Source organism: Eptesicus fuscus, chromosome 4, assembly GCF_027574615.1.
Source record: "Eptesicus fuscus isolate TK198812 chromosome 4, DD_ASM_mEF_20220401, whole genome shotgun sequence".
In the NCBI taxonomy this organism is placed as follows: domain Eukaryota; kingdom Metazoa; phylum Chordata; class Mammalia; order Chiroptera; family Vespertilionidae; genus Eptesicus; species Eptesicus fuscus.
The window spans coordinates 80834798-80860758 of NC_072476.1; the positions used below are offsets into that span (position 1 = coordinate 80834798).

Here is a 25961-nt window from a genome sequence, read left to right on the forward strand (position 1 = left end):
TGTTTTCCATGTTAACTAAAGAAACTGAGGAAGTTTAAAATGCATACAAGTATGTCTTAAAATGACTTCTGTGTTTTAAATAATTAAATGCCAAATCTAGCCAAAATTCTTAACAGCTAGAACTGGACCTCAAAATTCAAAAATCAACAGAGAAATGTGTATAAACATCACAAATGGACATTATGTAATAGATTTTCTTTTTAATGCCAAGAAACAAAATTAGTTTGGAAAAAAAGCAAAAACTAAGGAAAGGGAAAGAATAATTAGCATTCATTTTCTCACTAACCTGATTTATTGGTTCATTGAAGTTGGTGATTAGCCCTGCACGCAATGTAGATTTCTCCTCCTCTGAGAGAGCACTGAAAAAAAAGATGTATTTATTATGCAAGAGAATGTTACCTAACAACAAATGCAGGTAAGCACTACTGTGAATTTTAAAAATAAAAAGCTTTTTAAACAAGGTGTTCCTGATTGTTTTGGTAAATAAATAAAATTATTTCCATTGTACGCTGGCACATCAAGTAATTCAAAAGCATAAAATTCCTTCAAAATTGAATAAGCAGCACAAGCCATAGAATATAAGACAAATCCACAGTAATGAATATAATTTTTCTTTATTTTATTTTTTCCATCAATTTATTCCTTTTACTCTCCTTCCCCCACCCCAATCACCACACTGTTGTCCCTGTCCATGAATTCTCCCTTTTTTTCCCCTTTTTTGCTTAACCCCTGAGCCCCCAGCCCCTACCCCGAGCTGTCAGCTTGCTCTCTATCTATGAGTATGTCTCTATTTTGCTAGTTAGTTCAGTTTGTTCATTAGACTGTACATGAGTGAAATATGTATATGGTACTTGTCTTTTTCTGACTAGCATATTTCTCTTAGCATAATGAATGTGATATTTTGATGTTTGTTTTTGATGTAAAAATAATTACAGACAAAAAAATATTAATGGTTTGCTATAAAAAAAAAAGTAAAAAATTAGTTTTCCACTAACTTTCCTTTTAAAATCTGATTGCAGTTGTTCTATGGGGAAAGGATCAGTAATGGAAGAATGTTTGTGATGGAAGACTTATTAGAAATCAACTAGTTTAAAAATCTTTCATTGTACATACCTGGAAAGTATAAACACAATACCAAAATTCTGACTACAAATGAGGAAGGGCACTAGATAGCAAAAGGACAGGGATGGAGAATATTCGCTATATGAGATGTTACGCATTTTGCTTTTTTAACTATATGAATGTATTGTTTATTTAAAATTTAAATTTCAAATCCCTCATTTTAAGTTTTTCCATTTTGGCAGATGAATCGTCCCAATAAAACTAGCCATAAAAGTTGTAGAAAATTAAAAACAAGTTTTAAAGCATCTGTTAAGGTGAACTGTGTCCCCAAAAAAAGACATCTTCAAGTGCTAACTTCAATAACCTGACTGTGACCTTATTTGGAAACTGGGGTTTTGCAGATGTAATCAAGCTAAAATGAGGTCATACTGAATTAGGGTGGCCCTAATCCAAGCACTGGTGCCCTTTATAAGGAGAGGAAATTTGGACAAAGACACAGAGGAGACATGTGAGAAGTCTGTGTGACGATGGAGGCAGACATCGAAGTGATGCACCTTCAAGCCAAGGAACACCAAGTATTGCAGACCACAACCAGAAGCTAAAAATACCCAAGGAAGGATTCTTTCCTAGAGCTTGTATCTTAATATATACCAGAAGAGATAGCTTGGGATTTAGCTTCTTAATACCATACAATAATACTATTAATTTTTAAAATTTAAAATAAATTCCAGTTTCTAATTCTTTATGTGAAAGTACAATCTGAAATATGTAATCATAATTTACTCTCCCTTACAGTCATTTTAAATGACTATTTATACTCATTATAACCATATTCTTCATATAACCAGTACAAAATCAATTTCAGGAAGCATCTAAAATTTAACTGGACACAGCAGTAGAAAAATTTGTGTTGCTGCACTGTTTCCAATAAATCAAAAATACAGTTTCTCATCACCACTGTCTCTCTCAAAATTATGAGTTTATTTTAAAATAAGAAAAGATAAGTTTGCTTTACACTACTATATATTAAGTGCAGCCTTAAAAAATTCTAGTTGCTGCCGAAACCGGTTTGGCTCAGTGGATAGAGCGTCGGCCTGCGGACTCAAGGGTCCCAGGTTCGATTCCGGTCAAGGGCATGTACCTTGGTTGTGGGCACATCCCCAGTAGGGGGTGTGCAAGAGGTAGCTGATCAATGTTTCTAACTCTCTAACCCTCTCTCTTCCTCTCTGTAAAAAATCAATAAAATATATTTTAAAAAATAAAAAATTCTAGTTGCTTCTAATATTATTCAAGGGCATATTTTATAAGTATTTCGAAATACTCAAACAAGTTTTTATTTTGAGGCCTTATAAATATAAGAGCTATGGTGCCATCTACTGGAGAACAAAGGCTATGCTACTTCTTCAGCAAGGTTCACTATTTTCTATCAAATAAATTCCAGGGTCATGTATGCATTGCCTGTCCATCAATTATATAACATGTATTCATTATCAAGAGACATATGTTCACTTAACCACCTACAGAGCAGTTACAACTGAATTTGATGAGATTACAAAGTATACTATCCCATTCCCACTGCAAAGGAAATTATGAAAAAGAAACTGGAATTAACATCTAGCTGGCTCGGAAATGACCTAGGATTTCCTTTTCAATTACTTTTTTTCAAAATCCTAACCTCATACTTCTTTAAAAAAAAAAAAAAATTTTTTTTCCCAACATGAATTATTCAACTCAGCCTTTTGTTTTGTGCCCATAAAACTTGAGATCCTCGAAAGCAGGCCAACAAGAAAGCCACACATACTCCCCATAATAAAAAAAAAGTCATGGAAAAAAGCAATAATATGGATATTGATTTGTAATTAACTATGTAGAACACTTTCCTTCTTTAATAAGTAATACATTTATTTTTCTTTTAAACATAAAAAAACATTTCACAAGTTTGCATGTCATCCTATCACAGGAAACATGCTAATCTTCTCAGCATTGTTCTAATTTTAATATGTGGGCAGCTGAAGTAAGCACAAACTCATTCTTTTACATAAAGAATGAAGATTAACAGATACATTACAATACTTCCCTGAATTTGAAAAGGATTACTACACGGGGAGGGGGAGAGTGATGAAACTTACTGAGGTGCTACACGTCTCCAGTAACGATCAATTCCATTTTTAAAATACAGCACAGCAAGCCACCTTACATTTACATCCAAATCGTGGTTTGTGAAAATATTCTGTAAATAAAAAAAAACATAGTATTAGAATAAACATATAAGCTAAGAGTATAATATACAAGAAAATATGAATAAATTTTTTAAATTTGTTTCATTTAAATTATATCACTACATACATCATATTGTTATTTTCTAAATACCTATAGTTTAATTCATATAAGAAAGTATACCTGCTCAGTGGAATACTAATTGTTTAAGCTCAGTAATGGATACATGGAGATTCATTACGTTATTCTATTCTTAAGTATGTTTATTTGTTAATAAACGTAAAACAAAATAAAGCTCATTATATGTAACAATCTACACACACACACACACACACACACACAAATCATCTAAATAAAAAAATAAAAATAGAGCTATTGACAACATAAATTCAAAGATTCTAAGGAGTGAAAGCCCTTGGGTTATTAATAAATGCTATGAAATAAATTATTTGAAAGTATTCTAAAAAAAAAAAAGAAAAAGAAAGTATTCTCATTAAAACAAGTGTGCTTACAAATTCAGTTTGATAGCAGAACATTTTTAAGTTATATAAAGGCAGATGTGATGTAATTTCAACTCAAAATTAACCAACACTCAAAAAATCTGCTTACTGTGTTAATACAGAAATCCTCACTTTTCAAAGCAGTGGGAGACCTTAATAATGACTGTGCAAGCTAAACCATGCAACATCATTTTAATAATAACGGAGAAAATTACAATGTTCTGTGATCTTTAAATTTTTTCAAAAAATTAAAATTATTATAAAAAAATGTGTAATGATAATTATAAATGTATATGAAAATAAAAAGAACAGTAAAAATACTATTTACACTGTAATTTAAAACATCACAGAACTTCCAGTAAAGATGGCAAGGTAGGTAAATGCAATACCCAAATCCTCCCACACTACATCAGTAGTGTAACCTTCTAAGCAGACCCTACCAATATCCTATTTATTCACTCATAAACAAACATTTTTTAAACACTTTCAAAGAGCCATACCCTGAATTAGTAAATGGCACTGCAATGGTAGCCAACAATTTGGATCAGTTTCACTAATTAATCCACCAATACAAGTGGGTTTTTAAAACAGTTAATATACAACTTACCAGCAACACTGAATAGAAACCTGGCTGTGTTTCCCACTGTTTCAACTGCTCCTCAGCTGGTTTTAAGACAGCAGTATCTTGACTAGTGGCCTGTGTTAAGACCTGAAGAACAACAGTGCTGGCACTATTGAGATCCATGGAAACCTGGCAATGATAAATTAACATACTTGAATGTACATTATACACAAAAAATTAACAAAAACAGAGAAAGAGCTCCAATGTTCTGAATTACTCCTATACTTCAATCATTCACCTACTCCTTCATGTTTCTACTGGATTTCTATCTTTTCTATGTACCACCCATACACTTACTTAAAATTCCCATAATTCAATTCAAGCCAGCTAAAATAAAGTTCAAATTTTAAAATAACGGCCAATATCTGGAGAGAAACCAAGATGGCGGCATAGCTAAACACCTGAAAATGCTGCCTTGCACAACCACTTCAAAACTACAACTAAAAGACAAAATGGCCGAAACCGGTTTAGCTCAGTGGATAGAGCGTCAGCCTGCGGACTGAAGGGTCCCGGGTTCGATTCCAGTCAAGGGCATGTACCTTGGTTGCAGGCACATCCCCAGTGGGGGGCGTGCAGGAGGCAGCTGATCAATGTTTCTCTCTCATCGATGTTTCTAACTCTCTATCCCTCTCCTTTCCTCTCTGTAAAAACTCAATTAAATATATTTTAAAGATAAAAGACAAAATGAACATCATCCAGAACCACAGGAAGGCTGACTGAGTGGAAATTCTACAACGAGAAGGAAAGAGAAAAGCACACTGAGACTCAGAGGAGGTGTGGAAGTTAAGTGCAGAGCTACGGAGGCGCACCAAGAGGGCTGGCAACTGAGTACGCGGCTGGCTTTTTCAATCAGGAGGAAACACAAGCTCCCAAGTGCTCTGAACTCCAGTTCCGAGCGAGACTCTGGGGACCCAGACTCATATGGGGAGAAATTGGACTGTGTGGCTTCCGGCGGAACTCGAGGACGGCTTTCTCCCAGAGGTGCTTGCAGCGATTACCGAGGGACACTGAGACCCAGGGGGCCTCTTAGGGCAGGGCTGATGGTCAGCCATTGCTGTTTGCTCTGCCCTGAGACCCCGCCCACCCAAGCTGTGTGCAGAGGCTTTTGCATATGAATGGCCTGGCCCTTTGCAACCTAAAATTACCTAACAAACTGCAGCTGGGTCAGAGCGCCCCAGAGCCGCCAAAAGAAGGCCCAAGGCCCCACAGCAGCTTGCACTGCTTCACAGCTGGGCCTCATCTGGGCACCTCCAAAACCCAAACAAAGAAGAGGAATCTGCAGATCTCTCTGTAGCTCCTGCTGGACAGCCTCAGGCAGAGGCTAAATTCGTACCTCCTTGGATCTCCCAGTGGTCAGAGTGGGAGCATCCAGATTACAACTCCTCAGATCCATAAGGGACACACTCAAGGGGCAGACTCAGTGAGTACCAAAGCCCCACTGAAGCAAGTCTTGCCCTATAAGGGTGTCTCCAGCACAGAAGTTCTCCCATCGTAGACACAACTGATCCTCACAGCCAACTGGCCTGGAGGTCAATTCCTCCCAGTGATTCCAACAACAATCAAGGCTTAACTACAACAAGACTGTGCACACAGCCCACAAAGGGGTGCACCAAGAGTGTCCACCTCAAGTAACTGGGGAGGCTGAGCCACTGGGCCCTATAGGACACCTAGCACACAAAGCCACTCTAAAAACACAGGGAAGCAGCCAAAATGCGGAGACAAAGAAACAGATCACAAATGACAGAAATGGAGGAAAGCAAACTACTGGATATAGAATTCAAAACCACAGTTATAAGGTTTTTCAAGAATCTTCTAGAAACCGCCGATCAATTTAGTGAGACCCTCGAGGATATGAAAAAGGACCAACTAGAAATTAAGCATATACTGACTGAAATAAAGAATAATATACAGAGATCCAACAGCAGACTAGAGGATCCCAAGAATCAAACCAAAGATTTGAAATGCGAAGAAGCAAAAAACACCCAACCAGAGAGGAGGAAAGAAAGAAGAATCCAAAAGTGTGAAGATAGTATAAGGAGCCTCTGGGAAAACTTCAAGCATACCAACATCCGAATTATGGGGGTGCCAGAAGAAGAGAGAGAGCAAGATACTGAAAACCTATTTGAAGAAATAATGACAGAAAACTTCCCCCACCTGGTGAAAGAAATAAACTTACAAGTCCAGGAAGTGCAGAGAACCCCAAACAAAAGGAATCCAAAGAGGACCACACCAAGACACATCATAATTAAAATGCCAAGGGCAAAAGACAAAGAGAGAATCTTAAAAGCAGCAACAGAAAAACAGTTAGTTACCTACAAGGGAGTATTCATATGACTGTCAGCTGATTTCTCAACAGAAACTATGCAAGCCAGAAGGGTGTGGCAAGAAATATTCAAAGTGATGAATAGCAAGAACCTACAACCAAGATTACTCTACCCTGCAAAGCTATCATTCAGAATTGAAGGTCAGATAAAGAGCTTCACAGATAAGAAAAAGCTAAAGGAGTTCATTACCGTCAAACCAGTATTATATGAAAGCTGAAAGGTATTCTTTAAGAGGAGGAAAAAGAAGAAAAGGTAAAGATAAAAATTATGAACAACAAATACATATCCATCAACAAGTGAATCTAAAAATCAAGTGAATAAAAAAATCTGATGAGCCCTAACCAGTTTGGCTCAGTGGATAGAGTGTCGGCCTGCGGACTCAAGGGTCCCAGGTTCGATTCCGGTCAAGGGCATGTACCTTGGTTGTCGGCACAGCCCCAGTGGGGGGTGTGCAGGAGGCAGCTGATTGATGTTTCTCTCTCATTGATGTTTCTAACTCTCTATCTCTCTCTCTTCCTCTCTGTAAAAAATCAATAAAATATATATATTTTTAAAAATCTGATGAACAGAATAAACTGGTGAATATAATAGAATCAGGGGCATAAAAAGGGAGCGGACTGACAATTCTCAGGGGGAAATGGGTGTGGGGGGTGCGGGAAGAGACTGGACAAAAATCCGTACACCTATGGATGAGGACAGTGGGGGGGTAAGGGCAGAGGGTGGGGTGGGAACCGGGTGGAGGGGAACTATGGGGGGAAAAAAGAGGAACAATTATAATAATCTGAACAATAAATATTTATTTAAAAATAATAGCCAATATCTGAGAATAAATTATATGCCAAATAGTATATTAAGGTTTTATTCATTTATATATTCCTCATACTAATTCTGTGTGGCAGGTAAGGAAGTAAACCTTTACCTTGCCTTTACCTTGCCATGGTCACAATTTTATTTTCTCTTTATTATATTCCTCCATTTATCCCATGTTCTCTTCCAGCTCCACCCACCCACCCACTGTTTCCCCCCACCCCAAGGTCACAATCTATTAAGTGGCAGTGATGGACTTTAATACCAAAGCCACACCAGTCTTTATTAGTATCTAATACTGACTCCCTTGAGCAACAAGACTGCTGTCTAAAGCAGCGGTCGCCAACCGGTGGTCCACAGATGGGCCGTGGACCACTGGTGGTCCGTGAGGTCCGAAAGGTTGGCGACCGCTGGTTTAAAGAAACCTTTGGATACAAAGGAGGACCAAGATGGAGGCATAGGGCGGAAGCCTGATTGTTGCCTACCACAACAACTTTGAGACTACGACAAGAGAGCAGAGCAGACACCATCCAAGACCACCATAGGGCTGGCTGAGTAGATGCTCTACAACTAGAATAAAAGAGGGGGATGTGGGATGATGCTGATGCCGGTGACCCAAAGACCACACTTTAAGAACTACAGCTCAGGCGACACAAAAGAACTATGGCTCAGGCGATACAACAGCGGCCTGGAACGTGCTCGGCGCAGTTCCCCCGGCGGTCTCCGGCTGAGGGGACGGCTCCACTGGCAGCCAAGCACGGACAGACGAGCCCCTATGAGACATGGGGTGGGAGACTCCGCGCTTGCTGACCTCTGAGTCCGTCAAGAATCTCAACGCCCCGGAAGCGGCCAGGTGCGCATGCTCGGCGACCGGCCACCGATGCAGACCCAAGGGCCGACACAGCGACGCCAGACTGGCCCACCGCCATGCACCGGGTGCACCGGAGCTTCGCCGAGCCGCCGCCCGACGAGTTCTGCAGCAGCCATACTGGAGCTCCGGAAGGATGGCCAGGGGAATTGCTGAGGGGGGATTGACCGGCAGGAATTGGGATCGGGAAGACGGGGCCCCACTGAGACCCGGGTGCGGGCGGGGTTGCGCGCCTCTGGGCTCGGGTGTGGTCACACGCCTCTGGGTATAAGTGAGGCCTCACGTCCCTGGGTCTAGGTGAGGCCACATGCCCCTGGGTCCAGGTGAGGCCGGACTCCGGGTCCGGGTGACGCCAAGTGCCCCTGGACCCGGATGACGCTGGATCCCGTGCCCGGGCGAGGCCAAGCGCCCCTGGGTCAGGGAGAGCCCACACACCCCTGGGTCCAGGCGAGACCATGTGTCCCTGGATCCGGGTGAGGCCTCGTGCACCTAGGCCCGGGTGAGCCCAAGTGGCCCTGGGTCTGGGAGAGGCCAAGCGTCCCTGGGTCCGGGTGAGACCATGCGTCCCTGGATCCGGATGAGGCCTCGTGCACCTAGGCCCGGGTGAGACCAAGTGGCCCTGGGTCTGGGAGTGGCCAAACGTTCCTGGGTCTGGGTGAGACCATGTGTCCCTGGATCCAGGTGAGGCCTTGTGCAACTAAGCCCGGGTGAGGCCACGTGCCCCTGGGTCTGGGAGAGGCCAAGCGTCCCTGGGTACGGGTGAAGCCAGATCCTGGGTCCGGGTGAGGCTGTGCGCCCCTGGATCCATCCGGGTGAGGCTGGGTCCCAGGCCCGGGTGAGACCACGCGCCCCTTGGGTATGGGTGAGGCCACGTGCCCCTTAGTCTGGGTGACGCCGTGCCCCTGGGTTCGGCCGAGACCAAACCAGAGGGAGTCGGACCTCCGTTACCACCATTTGTCCACCATCCAGAGCTGAGGGGTCAGTGCTGACATGTACACATAAGGAACTACTGGACATCGAAATTGGGTCTCAAAAGAACTGTTGGTCCAGGGGGAAGCTCGCTACAGATTGATTCATTTGCCTGTCAGCATAAATATTATTGCTCGTCTCACATTCAGTTCTTATTAGTATATATCTAGTGACATTTGATCTCATTCATCTAGAGGAAATGATGAACAACATAGACTGAGGAACAAGAACAGAACCAGAATCAAGGAGGCATCGATCGGACTATCGGGCCTCAGAGGGAGGATAGGGGAGGGTAGGGAGAGGGTGGGGGGAGGGGGAGAGTTCAACCAAAGGACCTGTATGCATGCATATAAGCCTATCCAACGGTTAAGTTCAACAGGGGATTGGGGCATGCGTGGGGAGAGGGGTGGGATGGGAATGGGGGGATGAGGACAAATATGTGACACCTTAATCAATAAAGAAATTAAAAAAAAAAAAAAAGAAAAAAAAAATAAAGAAAGAAACCTTTGAAACAGCGGTCGCCAACTGGTGGTCCGTGGACCACTGGTGGTCCGTGAGGTACGAAAGGTTGGCAACCACTGGTCAAGCATCTCTGTAGTCCCAGGAGCCCAATAAGACACACGATATATGCTTTATAAATATCTGCTGAATAAAGAAAAGTGAACATCAACAAATGACAAGTGCTGGCAAGGATGTGGAGAAAAAGGAACCCTTGTGCACTGTTGGTGGGAATGCAGACTGGTACAGCCACTGTGGAAAACAGTAAGGAGTTTCCTCAAAAAATTAAAAATGGAACTCCAATTTGACCCAGTAATCCCACTTCTAGGAATATATCCAAAAAAAATCAGAAACACCAATCAGAAAAGATATATGCACCCCTATGTTCATAGCAGCGCAATTTACAATAGCTAAGATTTGGAAACAGCCTAAGTGCCCATCAGCAGATGAGTGGATTAGAAAAACTGTGGTACATCTACACCATGGAATACTACGCTGCTATAAAAAAGAAGGAACTCTTACCATTCACAACAGCATGGATGGACATGGGAGAGCATTATGCTACACCAGTGATGGGCAACCTTTTGAGCTTCGTGTATCAAACTTTGCCAAAAAACTGAGCATAACTCGGGTAGTGCGTCACTTTGAGGAAAAAACATTATTTCGCAAATGTTTCATCCTCAGGAGCAGCAAATGTTTCATCCTCGGCATGCGGCCGCCTCAGCGGCCGCGTGTCATCAGAAATGGCTACGCGTGTCAGTGCTGACACGCGTGTCATAGGTTCGCCATCACTGTGCTAAGTAAAATAAACCAGTTGGAGAAAGATAAATATCACTTGATCTCACTCATTTGTGGAATATAATAAACAACATAAACTGATGAACAAAAATAGATCCAGAGAAAGAGAAGCATCAAACAGACCATCAAACTTCAGAGGGAAGGCAAGGGAAGGTGGGGCGGGGGTAAGAGATCAACCAGAGGGTTTGTATGCATGCATATAAGCATAACCAATGGACACAGGGGGTGAGGGCATGTGCTGGAGGATGGGGATGGCCCGGGAGAGGTCAATGGGGGAAAAACATATGTGGTACTTTAAACCAGCGGTCACCAACCGGTGGTCCTGGACCATTGATGATTGGTGAGGTCCGAAAGATTGGCGACCGCTGCTTTAAACAATAAAGAATTAAAAAATTAAATTAAATTAAATTAAAAGAAAAGTGACCATTTTTGAACAATCAAGTATTTCACACTGAACCACATGACAGCTAATTAACTGATTTGTTTCACCCTGGAGGATTGAGGTGGGAAGCAGAGAGAAATATTCTTATCATTAAAACAAACTGTGAAAAATAAGTTCCGAAAATAACAGTTGGAACCCAGAGCACATTTCCCCCCACAGAATCACTACTATGAGTGCTTCAGTTAATAGGGCTGTTAGGTCTGAGAAACAAACCATCTTTCATAACTTCTACTGGAAACATTTCTAAGCACTAATTAACTTACAAGGAAAGCTCTAAGCAGCAATCAGTTCCTAAACTGCAGATTAAATGCATCATCAAAAAGAACTTAATTCAGGAATGACAGACCTATAATGGATTATTAAAAACACCACATAAATAAATCTTAGTAAATGTTTTAAAGATCCCAAACAAACCTGTAAGAGCAAATCTGGCATGTGGACTAACATCACTGTTTTATCAAGGAAGAATGTACAGCTATAAGAGAGCTGCCCAGGTGGTGTAGAAAAGTAGTACATGGCAGAGTGAGGCCCCATAACCAGCTCTCTGGGATCCCAACTCTTTCTACTATCACACGAAATGGCCTCACCACACCATCGACTCCCAAACACCCACAAACCTACCAAGTTCTCCCACAACAGGTTCCTAAAGAAACTGTCAAAAAGATCTCTGAATCCATCAGAAACCTAAAAGGATCACATTCAATATCCATACAGTACTCAACTGTGGAATTCTCTTGAAAGGACAGTGATGGCAACAAAGAACAGGGGGAGCAATGTATAGAGTCATTCAAATGTAACAGTGCAGAAATAAACTTCATTTGGCTTAAAAGATAGATGACTACTAGTGACCATTAGAATTAGCATGCAGAAATGTAATAGGGTTTCTACTGTTATTTGCACCTAGTACTGAAGCAGACATAACCAGTCTCCAAAAGAGAACTGAGAGTGATAAAGAAAGGTGGTGGAGGAAGAAAATAACAGGAGGGAGAGAAGGGAGAAAACAAGGGAGACAGAGTAGAAGAGAGAAGTCAGGCAGACATAAAACTAACTTGTGGGAATGGCTAAATGTATTTCCCAAAGGACTTGCCAGGATCTTCACAGAGATCATCATCAGGTACACCTGAAGGCCAGGGAAGCTAGTCTCTCCCAGTGGAAGCACTGTTATGTCTCCTCTGTGTAGAGGTCTATGTGTAGTAAGAAAAATCTCTACATGTTAAAGGAATGTATCCTTTTCCTTTCAGCATTCCTATCAATTACCAACACCCTTAGGACAACCAAGCAAACAGCAAGATTAAATTTGCCTAAGTTTTTTAATTGATAATGTAAACAATGAGGTTGCTTTGATTTTTCATTCATTTGTACGGTTTCAAAATCATGAGAGAAGAAACACTGCCTCTATTTTATTGGCTACAGAAGAGAATTACTCAAAATCTAAACTCTTCTCTAAGCACAATAGAAAAGGAGGTGAAAAATTAAAAGGGCAGGCATTTTGCCCTTCTCTCTACAGTACTTCACAATTGAATCAGTTCAATTTATTCATTAGTAGGTTTATTCTATTCTTTGATTCTACAGAAGTCTAAACAAACTAGCAATATGTGAAAGAGCCGATACTCATGCCTGTTACTGGACTTCCTAGGCTTGTTTCTGTAAGATACTTCCCCAATTCTAAAATCTAAAGATATACACATGTGCCTCTATTGAGAACTTAATATTTTCATTAAAAGAAACACAGACAAGGAAACTCAGCACCTCTGCCTGCCACCAGCAAAAAGATGTCTTAGACCTGCAGTGATTTTAATTTCAGCCATGATGGTTTTCTTTAGACTACTACATTATCTGAGTTTGACCTTAGTTTTAGGAGATTCCACACAAACAATAACCCCACCCCAATATTATATGTTAAAGCAGTAAGTAAACTGACTTAGAAAAAGGTGTAAGATTACAATAAAAATTGAAGACATATGGCAGTATCTTTAGTCAAAACAATCCTTAGGAAGTGTTATTTACATATAATATACAGGGATGATAAACAACCTATAATGTATACACAGAGAAGAATTTTCTTTTCTAATTTTTTTAAAATATATTTTTTAATTGATTTCAGAGAGGAAGGGAGAGGGAGACTGAGCCGGGAATTGAGCCGGCAACCTGGGCAGGTACCCTTGACCGGAATTGAACTTGGGTCCCTTCAGTCAGCAGGCCGATGCTCTGTTCACTGAGCCAAACCGGCTGGGACCAGAAGAATTTTCTTGTCCAACTGCCAGACTATCTCTGTTGAGAAACTGTAATGAATTCAAAATGTATATTATGGATTTGAATAATACTGGCATCTTTGGAACCCTGGCTGATGTCCAAAGTCTAGGTCTTTAATTTTGATTTAACTTCTTGAACAAATACTCTTCCTTGCTTTGAATTAACATCAATTATTGTTGATGATACTCCAGCCAAATGCTTTTTTGTTTTCTCATTTTTCCTTGTCTCTTGATGACTTTGGCATTTACATAGTCAAAGGATATAAAAAAAAATAACATCTTTATTAAGATATAAAGTACAGATCATACAATTCACTTACTGGAAGTATACAATTCAGTGGTTTTTGTATATCCACAGAGTTGTGCAACCATCACTACAATTAATTTAAGAATATTTTCATTATCCCCAAAAGAAACCACATTCCCATCAGCAGTCACTCCGCATTTTACCTGGCCAGGACAAGAAAGTTTTTATAATCTACATACTTTACCTTTATGATGAAAAAAAAAACAAGGTTTAGAAAAAAATACAAAAACATTTTTTAAAAGACCAAGAATTTTCACTTTAAACTTATTCTAAATTTCCATGGGAAAATTTGCTTCATTTCTCTTCCCTACTCCTCTAAAATATCCCAAATTCTCAATAATTTCAAATCATTACATATTTCTTTTGTCAAGCACATACAAATAAATCATGGCAATATACTAAATATAGCACAGTTAAATAGATAATGTAGTCACTAACTACATACTCATCATAAAAGTTCAGGAGAAAAGGCTTACAAACTTGGTCTTCGGTAACAAGAATTGATAAGACAGTTCTGCCAGATTATCTAGGTTTGTGATAACAATGTTTACCAAAAAACAATTTCCTCACTCAGTGGCCTCAATCTTGTAATCAAACAGCAGTTTTAACTCAGTCATCTCTAAGAAGCACTTAATATTCTACTATTTAGTGTTTATAAAAACAGTAGTTTAAAATATTTAAGTGTGAGAAAAATAAAACCAAACAAAATGTTCTAATTTATTACTTTCCTTTAAGCTTCACATATTATATACAATACACTTTCATTAAAGAAAAATAAGTTTGTATTTGTTAGAATATAGTGTCTTAAATTTCATCTTTTCTTGTTTTAGTGATACATTTTTATTTTTTCTTATCTGATCAATATTATTTTGTATTAGTTTCAAGTGTATAGCCTAGTTTAACTTCATTTCTAAGTCTTCTCCATGACAGTTCCACATCAACTTGTTTCTTTACCAGATAACACATTACTAGATCTACCTACCATTCCTAAGAAAGTAAAAATAAAGTGAGTAATCTGCAGTGCCACCTGATGGTAAGAAGTAAGTGCTACATCCCAAAGAGTATATTCCAAGCATCCTTTTCCCTTCAAGGACAGGGAAAGAGGAGGACAATGGAATTCGCAGTGACCACTTGGCCAGGACAACCATCTAGAAATACAGCAAGGGTTTTCAGGGTTCAAGAAGTTAGGTCATTGCCGAAACTGGTTTGGCTCAGTGGATAGAGCGTCGGCCTGCGGACTCAAGGGTCCCAGATTCGATTCCGGTCAAGGGCATGTACCTTGGTTGCAGGCACATCCCCAGTGGGGGGTGTGCAGGAGGCAGCTGATGGATGTTACTCTCTCATTGATGTTTCTAACTCTCTATCACTCTCCTTCCTCTCTGTAAAAAATCAATAAAATATATATATATATACATATATATATATATATATATATATATATATATATATATATAAAAGAAGTTAGGTCAATAAATTTTGTGAAAGAGCTCCTTTGGAAAAGAAACAAATGGGAACCTAAAGAATAAATTAATAATAAAAAATACGGGATTCAATATATGAAAATGAAAACCTTACCATAAGGCAAAACATGACAAGCAAAAAACTTCCTTACAGCACTGTCTCTACTTCTGTAGTTAAATACTGAATCATTAAAAGTACTTTCTATAAAAAGACAAAGTGAGCTAAAGACCTGAATGTGTTTTGAGCTTTACACAAACTAATTATAACAGAATTTAAGAAAATGTAATAACATAGGCAATGTTTTAGCATAAAGGAGACTGAGAAAATGGAACAAGAACAGGTCAGAGTAATATGAGGAAAGGGATCAAATCACCTGATGAGAAAAGAAGTGCAGTATTCCACTTTAAGAGAAGAATAAATATGGCCAATATAAGCCATTGAGAAAATGGAACATTAATAACTTAAAAGAGCTCCAATTTTCCTCCAGGAAAGAACAGGTATTGGACAAATAAAAACTTGATGAGAAGCCTTTTAGTAAAATGCATAAGCAATGTAATATTTTCCATGTATTACTATAGCACAGAGATTAGAGGAAGATGTCATTTTTTTTTTTTTTCAAGGATAAATTCCTGCAAGTCAATTTGTGATCTACAGCCCAACTCTACAAAAAGATTAGGAAGGCCCGGCTGATGTGGCTCAGTGCTTGAACATCGATCTATGAACCAGGAGGTCAATTCCCGGCCAGGGTACATGCCCTGGTTGCAGGCTCTATCCCCAGTGGGGAGTGTACAGGAGGCGGCCAATCAATGATTCTCTCTATCATTGTTGTTTCCATTTCTTTCTCCCTCCCTTCCTCTCTGAAATCAATAAAAATATATTTGTAAAAAAGAATAGGAGGCCCTAGCTGGTTTGGCTCAGTGGATAGAGTGTTGGCCTGTGGACTGAAGGGTCCTGGGTTCGATTCCGGTCAAGGGCACTTGCTCAGGTTGCGGGCTCGATCCCCAGTGGGGTGTGTGCAGGAGGCAGCTGATCAATGATTCTCTCTCATCATTGATGTTTCTCTCTCTCTCTCCCTCTCTAAAATCAATAAAAATATATGTTAAAAGGGGGGGAGGGTTCGAGAGCAACCAAAGGACTTGTATGCATGCATGTTAGCATAACCAATGGACATAGACACTGGGGCGGTGGGGGCTCGCACAGGGTGGGAATGGCTTGGGGGAGGTGTCAATTGGGGGAAAAGGAGACATATGTAAAACTTTAGACAATAAAAAAAATAAATTAAATTTAAAAATAAGTAAATAAATAAGCATATATATATATATATATACATATATATATATATATATACTTTTTTATTATTTATTTTTTTCTTAAAGAATAGGAGTCAGGAAATATACTGACATCAACTAGATCCTGTCCAAACATACACATCTTTGACTGGTAGTTTCCAATTACTGGCCTCGTTCTGTCTTAGAAGAATCTCATTGATTTGAGAGTTTAGCCTCAGGAGTCACTGCACTCATAAAAATTAATTCATTAAAACATGTATAAGTTGCATGCCCAGTAATGTCCCCACAATTAGATACTATTCTACATTAAAATTTGAATCATTAAAATAATTTTTCTATCACCATGGAGCTAGCCATGACTGTTCTCTTAAGTATATCTAACTTAAGCATTTTGTTTTACTGATCAAGAAACTATGTCCCAGCCGAAGCCGGTTTGGCTCAGTGGATAGAGCGTCAGTCTGCGGACTGAAAGGTCCCAGGTTCGATTCCGGTCAGGGGCATGTACATTGGTTGCGGGCACATCCCCGGTGGGGGGCGTGCAGGAGGCAGCTGGTCGATGTTTCTCTCTCATCGATGTTTCTAGCTCTCTGTCCCTCTCCTTTCCTCTCTGTAAAAAATCAATAAAACATATTTAAAAAAAAAAAAAGAGAAAGAAACTATGTCCCAAATGGTAAGGAGATAAACTGCAACTTCTCTAAGGTCAAAGGCTCATTAGACATTTCTGGGACCTAGAATTCAAGTCTCCTATCCAAATCCAACATTCTCTACTGGCTACAAAATTTTTCTTTTTGAACATAGTACTACTGGTCATTGATAACTCAAGTGAAATTAATTGTTTTGGGGTTGTTTTATTTTAGCTTTAGACCTAAGAACAAAAATACGACATCAAGATTATAGCTTATCTTCCTGAAAAATTATACTACATCAAAAATTGAAAACCACAATTAATAGCCAATGAAAACACCATACACAAAGTTAGCAAGGTGAAGATTAGGAGAAAAAAATTTTATATGACTGCAGCAAAGATTTATTATACAGACTATACATGAAAACCTTGTGAACCAACAATACAAGAAATACAAAAGAAAACTGGACAAAGGATATAGACAATTCATACACGGGAAAAGCTAAATGGTTAATAAATATCAGAAGAAATAATACCTCACTGGTTATCAGAAATTTTTAAAAATTTGAAATATTACTTTATAATCTGATGGACAAAAATTACAAATTCCTGAAATATTCAGTGCTGGCAAGAATGTACAGAAGTAGAAACCCTTATGTCTTGCTGCTAGAAGCATAAATTGGTACAACCACTTTGAAAAACAATTTGCCATTGCTAATGAAATTAAGTGTGTGTGTATGTGTGTTAGGTCCTCTATGACCAGGTTATATCCTATGACCCCGCAGTTCCACACTAGCTGGAAAACTTCTTTCCTCCAGATATCTGCATGTCTTGTTCTTTAACTTCAATCAGTCTCTGCTCAAGTTATCAACTAATCAATCTTCCCTGACTGCCCAATCTAAAATAGCTCATCCTTCAACCCAGACTCTCTCTGGTATAGGTATCTTTTGTAATTTTATAAATAACACATTTAACTATTCGACATTCAAATATATATGTGTTAATTGTCCAGACTCTCCTGATTAGAATTTAAGTTCCAAAGACCAAGGACTTTGATTTCTTCAAAGGTGTATTACTAGAATGTAGAACAGTAACTGGCACATATAAAAAGTGATGAGTAGCCCTAGTCGGTTTGGCTCAGTGAATAGAGTGTTGGCCTGTGGACTGATGGGTCCCAGGTTCAATTCGGATCAAGGGCACATGCCTGAGTTTTGGGCTCAATCCCCAGAAGGGGGCATGCAGGAGGCAGCCAATCAATAATTCTATTTCATCATTGATGTTTCTCTCGCTCTCTCCCTTCTCCTTTCCTCTCTGAAATCAATAAAAATATTTTTTTAAAAAAGAAAAGTGATGAATAGCCCAGCCAGTATGGCTCAATGGTTGAGTGTCAACCTATCAACCAAGAGGTCATTGGCTTGATTCTCAGTCAGGGCACATGTCTGGGTTGTGGGCTCGATCCCCAGGAGGGGGCGTGCAGGAGGCAGCCGATAAATGTTCCTCTCTCATCGATGTTTCTATCTCTCTATCCCTCTCCCTTCCTCTCTCTCTAAAATAATCAATGAAAACATATTTTAAAATTATTTTTTAAAGTGATGAATAAATATTTGTTAAATAAATGAGTTCAGTGACTAAATCCCAATCTCTGCTTCTAGTTATATAAAGGCACAAAAATGAAACCAGGATATAACCTGGTCATAAGGGGCACACACACACACACATGCACAATTTTTTTCTTAAGTTTTTATTGATTTCAGAGAGGAAGGGAGAGGGAGAAAGAGAAACATCAGCGATGAGAGAGAATCATTGATCGGTTGCCTCCTGTACATCCCCCATCCTCCCTACTGGGGATCGAGCCGCGTCCCGAGCACGTGCCCTTGACTAGAATCAAACCCAGGACCCTTCAGTCCACAGGCCAAAGCTCTATCTGCTGAGCCAAACTGGCTAGGGCACACACACACATTTAAAAGTCTCTGATTTTTCAAGCCCACTCTAACCTCCAGAGTCTATAAGTCACAAACTTGCATTCAACAATGAAAGAGCTTCTACTGGCCAGGCATTACTCTGAAAGATAAATAAGAGAGTCTCTGCAGTCAAATCTAGAGAGGAAAAAAGACAATTACAATATATAGTATCCTATCTAATAAAGAGGAAATATGCTAATTGACCCTCACGCCATCGCAAAGATGGCAGCGCCCACAGCCAATAAGGAGGGAATATGCTAATTGACTGTCCCACCCTCAAAGATGGTGAAACCCACAACCAATAAGGAGGGAATATGCTAATTGACTGCCACACCCTCAAAGATGGCAGCACCCACAGCCACAAGATGGAAGCGCCCAGTCCCCTCAGCCCCGCTGGGGCAGCAGGCGTGCGGCAAGGCCTGGCCCGCCCCAGGGTCTCTAGTAAGCACTATAATAAGCTGTTATAAAATAATGTAAAAGTCCTAACTCACATATGGAGGTTGGGGAAGGCTTCCCAGGAGGGAACAAGGCAGCATTTGTGCTGAGTAGGAGTTACCCAGAGGAGTATGGGTGTCTGTCAGACAGGCATATATTCTAGTAGACAAACAGGTAAATGTCTCAATTTTAAAAAGCATCCTAACATTTCTGAAGAATTATAAATAGTTAAAATTGTAAATAGTTAAGCATGACAGAAAAATAAGAGGCAGAAAACAACAGAAGGTGAAAGCAAAAGGAAGCAAGGCCCAAATCACTAAGGTTCTTATTTCCTAGGATTGGTAGTTTGAATTTTAATCTGAAACTCTGCATAGATGGACTGCAGAACAGCACAATCTGCCTACAGAAAAAGGAAGGGTGGAGAGGGAGAGTACGCATCCTTGGAAGCAAGGAAATTATTTAGGGGGTTTATACAAACGTGCAGATAATAATGATAATCTGAATCAAGATAGCAACCACAGGGAAAAGGTAGATGAAAGAGGTACAACAAGATTTGATAAATAATTAGATAGTTGCCCTGACTGGTTTGGCTCAGTGGATAGAGCGTCAGCCTGTGGACTGAAAGGTCCCAGGTTCGATTCCGGTCAAGGGCATGTACCTTGGTTTCGGGTACATCCCCAGTAGGAGGTGTGCAGGAGGCAGCTGATCAATGTTTCTCTCTCATCGATGTTTCTAACTCTCTGTCCCTCTCCCTTCCTCTCTGTAAAAAGTCAATAAAATTATTAAAAAATAATAATAATTAGATAGTTAAGCAGGGGAAGGGTAGCATATACAGGGTAATAAGGCATAAAAAATTAAGATTCTGGGTATCTCCAACTGAGTGGTACATTAAGGATCACAGGAGGAAGAGAAGCAACTTCAGAAAGTTTGAGATATATAATTTTTGACATGAATTTAAGTTTCTTAAGACAACAACATGTCAGAGTTGAAAAGTGGTATGTCCTAAAAAGACAGATTTGGGAGTCATCAAAATATAGATAGCAGTTGAAGTCATTAGGGATGAGACCATTCAAGGAAAGTGGGGAGAGGCAGTAGTGAAACAAATATCCCAGTAGTCAGAGAAGACAGAAAAATAAACCAAGGAAAGAATCGTCAAGACGTAGGAGAAAAATAAGGAGACCACAGTGTTGCAGAAACCTAAGAGCATTTTCAAAGAAGGACAGCTAGTCAAAATGTCAAATGATTTAAAAGATTCTAGTACATTTCAAAACAAAGAGATCAATGGTGACCATCACCCCCATTAAATTCAGTGACTAAAGTGGATTACCAGACTTCAATATACTGAAGGAAAAAAGTAATAAGGAGGTGGAAAAAATGAATATAGACAACTTTCAAGAAACTTAAGGAAATAACTACAGATGAAACTGAAGATGAATCTAGAGTGAGAATTTAAGATGATTGTTTAAATCCTGATAAGTTAGTGCCAATCCACCGCAAAAAAGGGGATTAACCAAGTGTTATGGATTGTGTTCCCCCAAAATTGATATGTTGGAGCCCTCACCCCAGTATATTCAATATTAGAGATAAGATTTTTGAAGAAATGATTAAGTTAAAATTAGGCCATCATCCTCATTAAAATAAAAGACACCAGAGGTTCTAGTGCACAAAGGTATGACCATGAAAAGAGGCAGAAAGAGGGTTGTCATCTGTGAATCAAGCAGAGAGGCCTCAGAGGAAACCAATCCCAATGGACCTTTATCTTAGACTTCCAGGCTCCAAAACTGTAAGAAAATAAATTCCTGTTGTTTAAGTCCCCCAATCCAAAGTATTTTGTTATGGCAGTCCTAGCAAACTGATACACTGAGGAAACACTGTCACTGAGGAGAAAAAACTAAGAGCACAATTAAAGATGGACAGGTAGAGATAGACACGTTTGAGGATGAAACAGGAAAAAAGCAATGAAGTTCCCACCAATGTCTTTCATTTCCTCTGTGAAGTAGAAAGCAACATTATCCAGGAAAGAGTAAGGAAGAGAAGAGATGGTGGGTTAATAACCACCAAAGGAAACCAAAGTAGTTATTAGAGACACACAGGATTATTGGACTGCCTGCCCATTACTCAATAAATGTTGGTTGTTGAGTGAATACCTAGCTGTTATTCATGAATGCTTTGGGTCAGTTTTAATAATCTGTCAAACAAAAAGCATTGGAATGAGTCAGAACCTGGGTTTTAAATCTAGATATGTGTGACCTTATGCAAGTCACTTACCCTTACTAGGCCTTATTTCTTCAACCAGATACATGAGACTCAATAATCAGCAAAAGATCACCTCAAATAAAAATAAATGATGCTATAATTTTAATGCAGGTTTGTGCATGACCTCAGTCTTCTTTACCAAACTAGTGTGTCATATCATGTGGAGCACTTTGTTAAAATGCAAATTCTGATTTAGTAGATCTGGGATTAAGACTAAGATTGTGCATTTCTTTATATATATATATATATTTTTTTTTTTAATTGCTTGCAGAGAGAAAGGGAGAAGGAGAGAGAGAAACATCAATGATGAGAGTCATTGATCAGCTGCCTCCAGCATGCCCCCTACCAGGGACCTAGCCGCAACCCAGGCATGTGCCCTTGACAGGAATCGAACCTGGGACCCTTCAGTCCACAGGCCCACGCTCTATGTACTGAGCCAAACCGGCTAGGGCGAGATTGTGCTTTTCTAACAAATTCTCAGGTGAGGCCATATGCCACACTTTGAGTAGCAAGAGTGGAGAACACTAATCCAGCTCAAACTCTACAAAGCTTGTAATTGTGAGCTTATCTGTCATCAGTCTGGCATTACAAAACCAAACAAAGACACTTCAGACTCACACCTGCACTAAGTGTGTCTTGCTATTCCCTGGAACACCTGATATTAACTGACAATCCCCATTTGGTGCAGACAGAAAAAAGAAAGGAATGAATAATACTGCCAGCAATAACAAGAAATTAAGAGAAGCCCAAGATAAATACAAACACACACACACACACATACACACACACACAACTCAAAGGTTAAAATCTAATCAAACATTGTCTACCAAAACATGAATATTTTTATTTATGGAAAAATACATGTATTTATCTCTGGAAGACTCTTTAGCATCTCATCCTACAAGCATTCTTTTGCATTCTGGTTTAATCTGAATGCATACCCATTCACTATATCACATAATCTAAGGATTTTTACATTAATTATAAAAAAATCTTCACATATTTGTTTAGAACTTCTAATCGTATTACCATAACTAAATTCGGTTTTGGTGAAGAATTCTCGTCTGCTATAGGAAGTCTAATTAGGACAGGGCAGTCCAGCTGCCCTAGAGCTACAACATATTGCCACAATGCATTGCTATAATTAAACTGTTTCTATTATTCCCTGTGCTAGGTTGGGGGCGGGGGCGGGGGGGGGAATTCCACAATCCTATCACAACCAATAAGGAGAGATTTTCATTATAATTTCACAGAAATCTTCCTCAGTGACTAAAGATGTAAGAAAAGACATCATGCAATGAATATCTTATATTGTAGTCACTCTGTCCTTAATTTGAAACCTCTGTACTAAATAGAGGTTTGAAATAATGTGAAAATGGAGGAGTGACCTTCCTTATCCAAGAAGAAAAAAAAAAAGTATGGCTGTAAAACGCTCTTCCTTATTCCCTTCTGAAGAATAACCAAATGTCAAGGGCTTTACCGCACTAGAGCTGAGCTCCTTTAAACTGGGGTGGGGAGAGAATATGTCAAACAGCAATCTTGGCACTAGCAAACAATTTACCGGTCCTAGCTATTTGGTCAAGTCATTTTGAAATAATACTTCCCTCAATCACCATGTCATAAAAAATAAATAAATGCAATGGGCCTCAAATAGATTTGCTGAATCACCCAAGACCCCCAAATATAAAGCTGCAGAAACCTCTGGGCTTGAGCACTGGCGGCCATACTTCAGCAAGCAGGTCCTCGCTGAAAATGTGTAAACTTCCTTCACTTGTTCATTAAAGGCTAGCAAGGGTCTAACGTTTAATTAAAGCTTCCCCAGCATTGCTATTAGCAGTGGTGGTCTTATACTAAAGATGACCACGGTCTCTATCCCTCAAGGGCAAATGCACCACCCTGGCCCGCAACCGCAGCCACAAATGGGCACCCTACGCTCTCCTCTCTCGGCACCCAGTGCCAGCCTTCCCGCACCCCGACTCCTCCGTGACCATGCTTCCCGCTCCGGTCCCACTGGCACAGCCCCGAGCTCCCACGGGTTCCTAGGGTTACGCCAAGAACCGAGCCCGCAGGCCCTCGCCGCGCCACGGCTACCCCTCCTCTCCCGGTAGCCCCACGGTCCTCCCGGGTCTCTCGAGTCTCCGCCGCCCTGCCCACTCCTCCCTTCTACTCCTGCGTCCTGGGGATCTCAGGCGGGAGCCTCACCAGTTGGTTCGGTCCGGAACGGCCCGGCTCTCCCGCTTTCACTCCCCAGCACGAAGCGGCGTCGGTTGGTCCGGCGCCCCACGCTTCCAGTCCCCTCGCCGCCGCCTACTGATGCCAAAAGCCGCTTCTAGGAACGCGCCATGTTCGGCGTCGCAGCTCCACGCGATGTGGACGCCCGAATACTGCGTCACACACCCACGTCGCGGGGAGAAGGCCAACCAAGGAGGCGATAGGACAGCGGAGGGAAGAAAGGGGCGGGGCTTCCTCTTCGAAACCAAAGGCGCCGGTTGGCTGAGTCAGCAGTGTGCGCTTGCGCAGTAGAGAGGGCGGAGAGCCAGGACTCAGCGTGATCTGTAACCATAGAAATCTTAGGTCCGGGTTGCCCGACTCCGGGAAAAATGGTCTCCTAGGTTGACGGAAGTTTAAATACGAACCATTTACCCTTCCCTATTCTAGGTATCAGCTGCTAAACGACATTGTTTTACGGGTCCGTCTCTGCAAAGAAGAGTTATTAAAATAATCCTACTATCATCAGTCAACCCTCTCACGAATATTTATTTTTTAAGGTCCCTATACTCGGGCACTCTATTCCAGAATAATAGCAAGGATGGAAAGATTAAAAAGGAAGTCCAGTTCTCCCTGTCTCTGCTACTACCTAGTTTAGTGACCTAAGTTTTCTTATCTTTAGAATGAAGTTGTGAGGAAATAGTTGTGTTTATAAAGGTTAATAACAGTAGATAACATTTATTGAGCATTTAGTATGTTCCAGAAACAGTATTAACATCTTTACATGAATCATAACTTTTAATCGTCAAGTCAGTCCTATGAGGTGCTTTTTATCAGGCCCATTTTACAGATAAAGAAACTAAAGCACAGAGAAGTCAAGTAACCTGCCTAAGGTCACACAGCTACCAGGATTAAGAGTCTGTGTTAAGATTTGAGCCAGACAATCATAAGTTCTGCATTGTAAGGATGTTCATCATACAGGACTGTTTTTAAAAGCAAATATAAAAAATTTAAATGACCACCAAAAAATAAATGATAAATCATGATGTGTGCATATGTAATAAAATACAAATTGGCCATGAAAAATTATGTGGACGTGTATTTGTTGACATGTTCACACATTCACAATGCATTGAGAAAAGAGTGGATTACATCCAGGATGGTCTCCTTTTTGGGAATAAATATATGATAAAGAGCTAACAGGATTTTATGATCAGTTGGATGATATTGTGGGGTTTCTTTTTTTTTTGGTGGGGGGTTGGTGGTTTGGGGGGCTTAACTATCTTTTGAAAGGTAAAAAAAAGTATTTCTCAAATTTTAAGTATGCATAGAATCACATGGGAATCTTGTTAAAATATACATCCTGACTCAGTTGGTCTGAGGTGGGGCTTGAAATTCTTCATTTATGAGTTTCCAGCTAATGTCAACACTGCTTGTTCATAACAAGGCTATAAGGAATACTATGCTGCCATAAAAAAGAAAGAATTCCTACCATTTGCAGCAAGCTGGATGGAATTGGAGAACATCATGCTAAGTGAAATAAGCCAGTCCATGAAAGAAAAATACCACATGATCTGACTCATCTATGGATAATAAAGAAAATTATAAGCTGTTGAACAAAAAGATAGATACAGAGACAGTAAAGCATCAAACAGAAGGTCAAATTACAATGGAAAGGTTAGAAAGAGGTGGGGGAGATAAGAGATCAACCAAAGGACTTGTATGCAAGCATATAAGCATAACCAATGGACACAAAACTCTGGGGGGTGAGGGCATGTATGGGAGTGGTGTGTGGGGGGGGGCGGGCAATGGTAAGATATGTACACATATAATACCTTAATAAAAAAAAAAAAAAAATGGAGCCGAAACCGGTTTGGCTCAGTGGATAGAGCGTCGGCCTGCGGACTCAAGGGTCCCAGGTTCGATTCCGGTCAAGGGCATGTACCTTGGTTGCGGGCACATCCCCAGTAGGGGGTGTGCAAGAGGCAGCTGATCGATGTTTCTTTCTCATCGATGTTTCTAACTCTCTATCCCTCTCTCTTCCTCTCTGTAAAAAATCA

At 40.2% G+C, this 25961-nt stretch overlaps 1 protein-coding gene and 1 non-coding gene across 2 annotated transcripts in view; both read right to left on the reverse strand.

The window, feature by feature from the left end:
• The window catches only part of IPO11 (importin 11), a 143910-nt gene extending 119853 nt beyond the window's left edge, over positions 1–24057 (reverse strand). The window contains exons 1-4 of the mRNA XM_008161859.3: positions 23896–24057; positions 4387–4530; positions 3192–3292; positions 287–359 (exon numbers count right to left, since the gene is read on the reverse strand). Coding sequence (XP_008160081.1) covers positions 287–359; positions 3192–3292; positions 4387–4524 — 312 coding nt within the window. The 5' untranslated portion in view covers positions 4525–4530; positions 23896–24057. The remainder of the gene's footprint in view (positions 1–286; positions 360–3191; positions 3293–4386; positions 4531–23895) is intronic.
• On the reverse strand, positions 2978–3084 carry LOC114230201 (U6 spliceosomal RNA). The gene has a single exon (XR_003616063.1). It is a non-coding gene; the product is annotated as a U6 spliceosomal RNA (small nuclear RNA).
• Positions 24058–25961: the final 1904 nt, after the last annotated feature.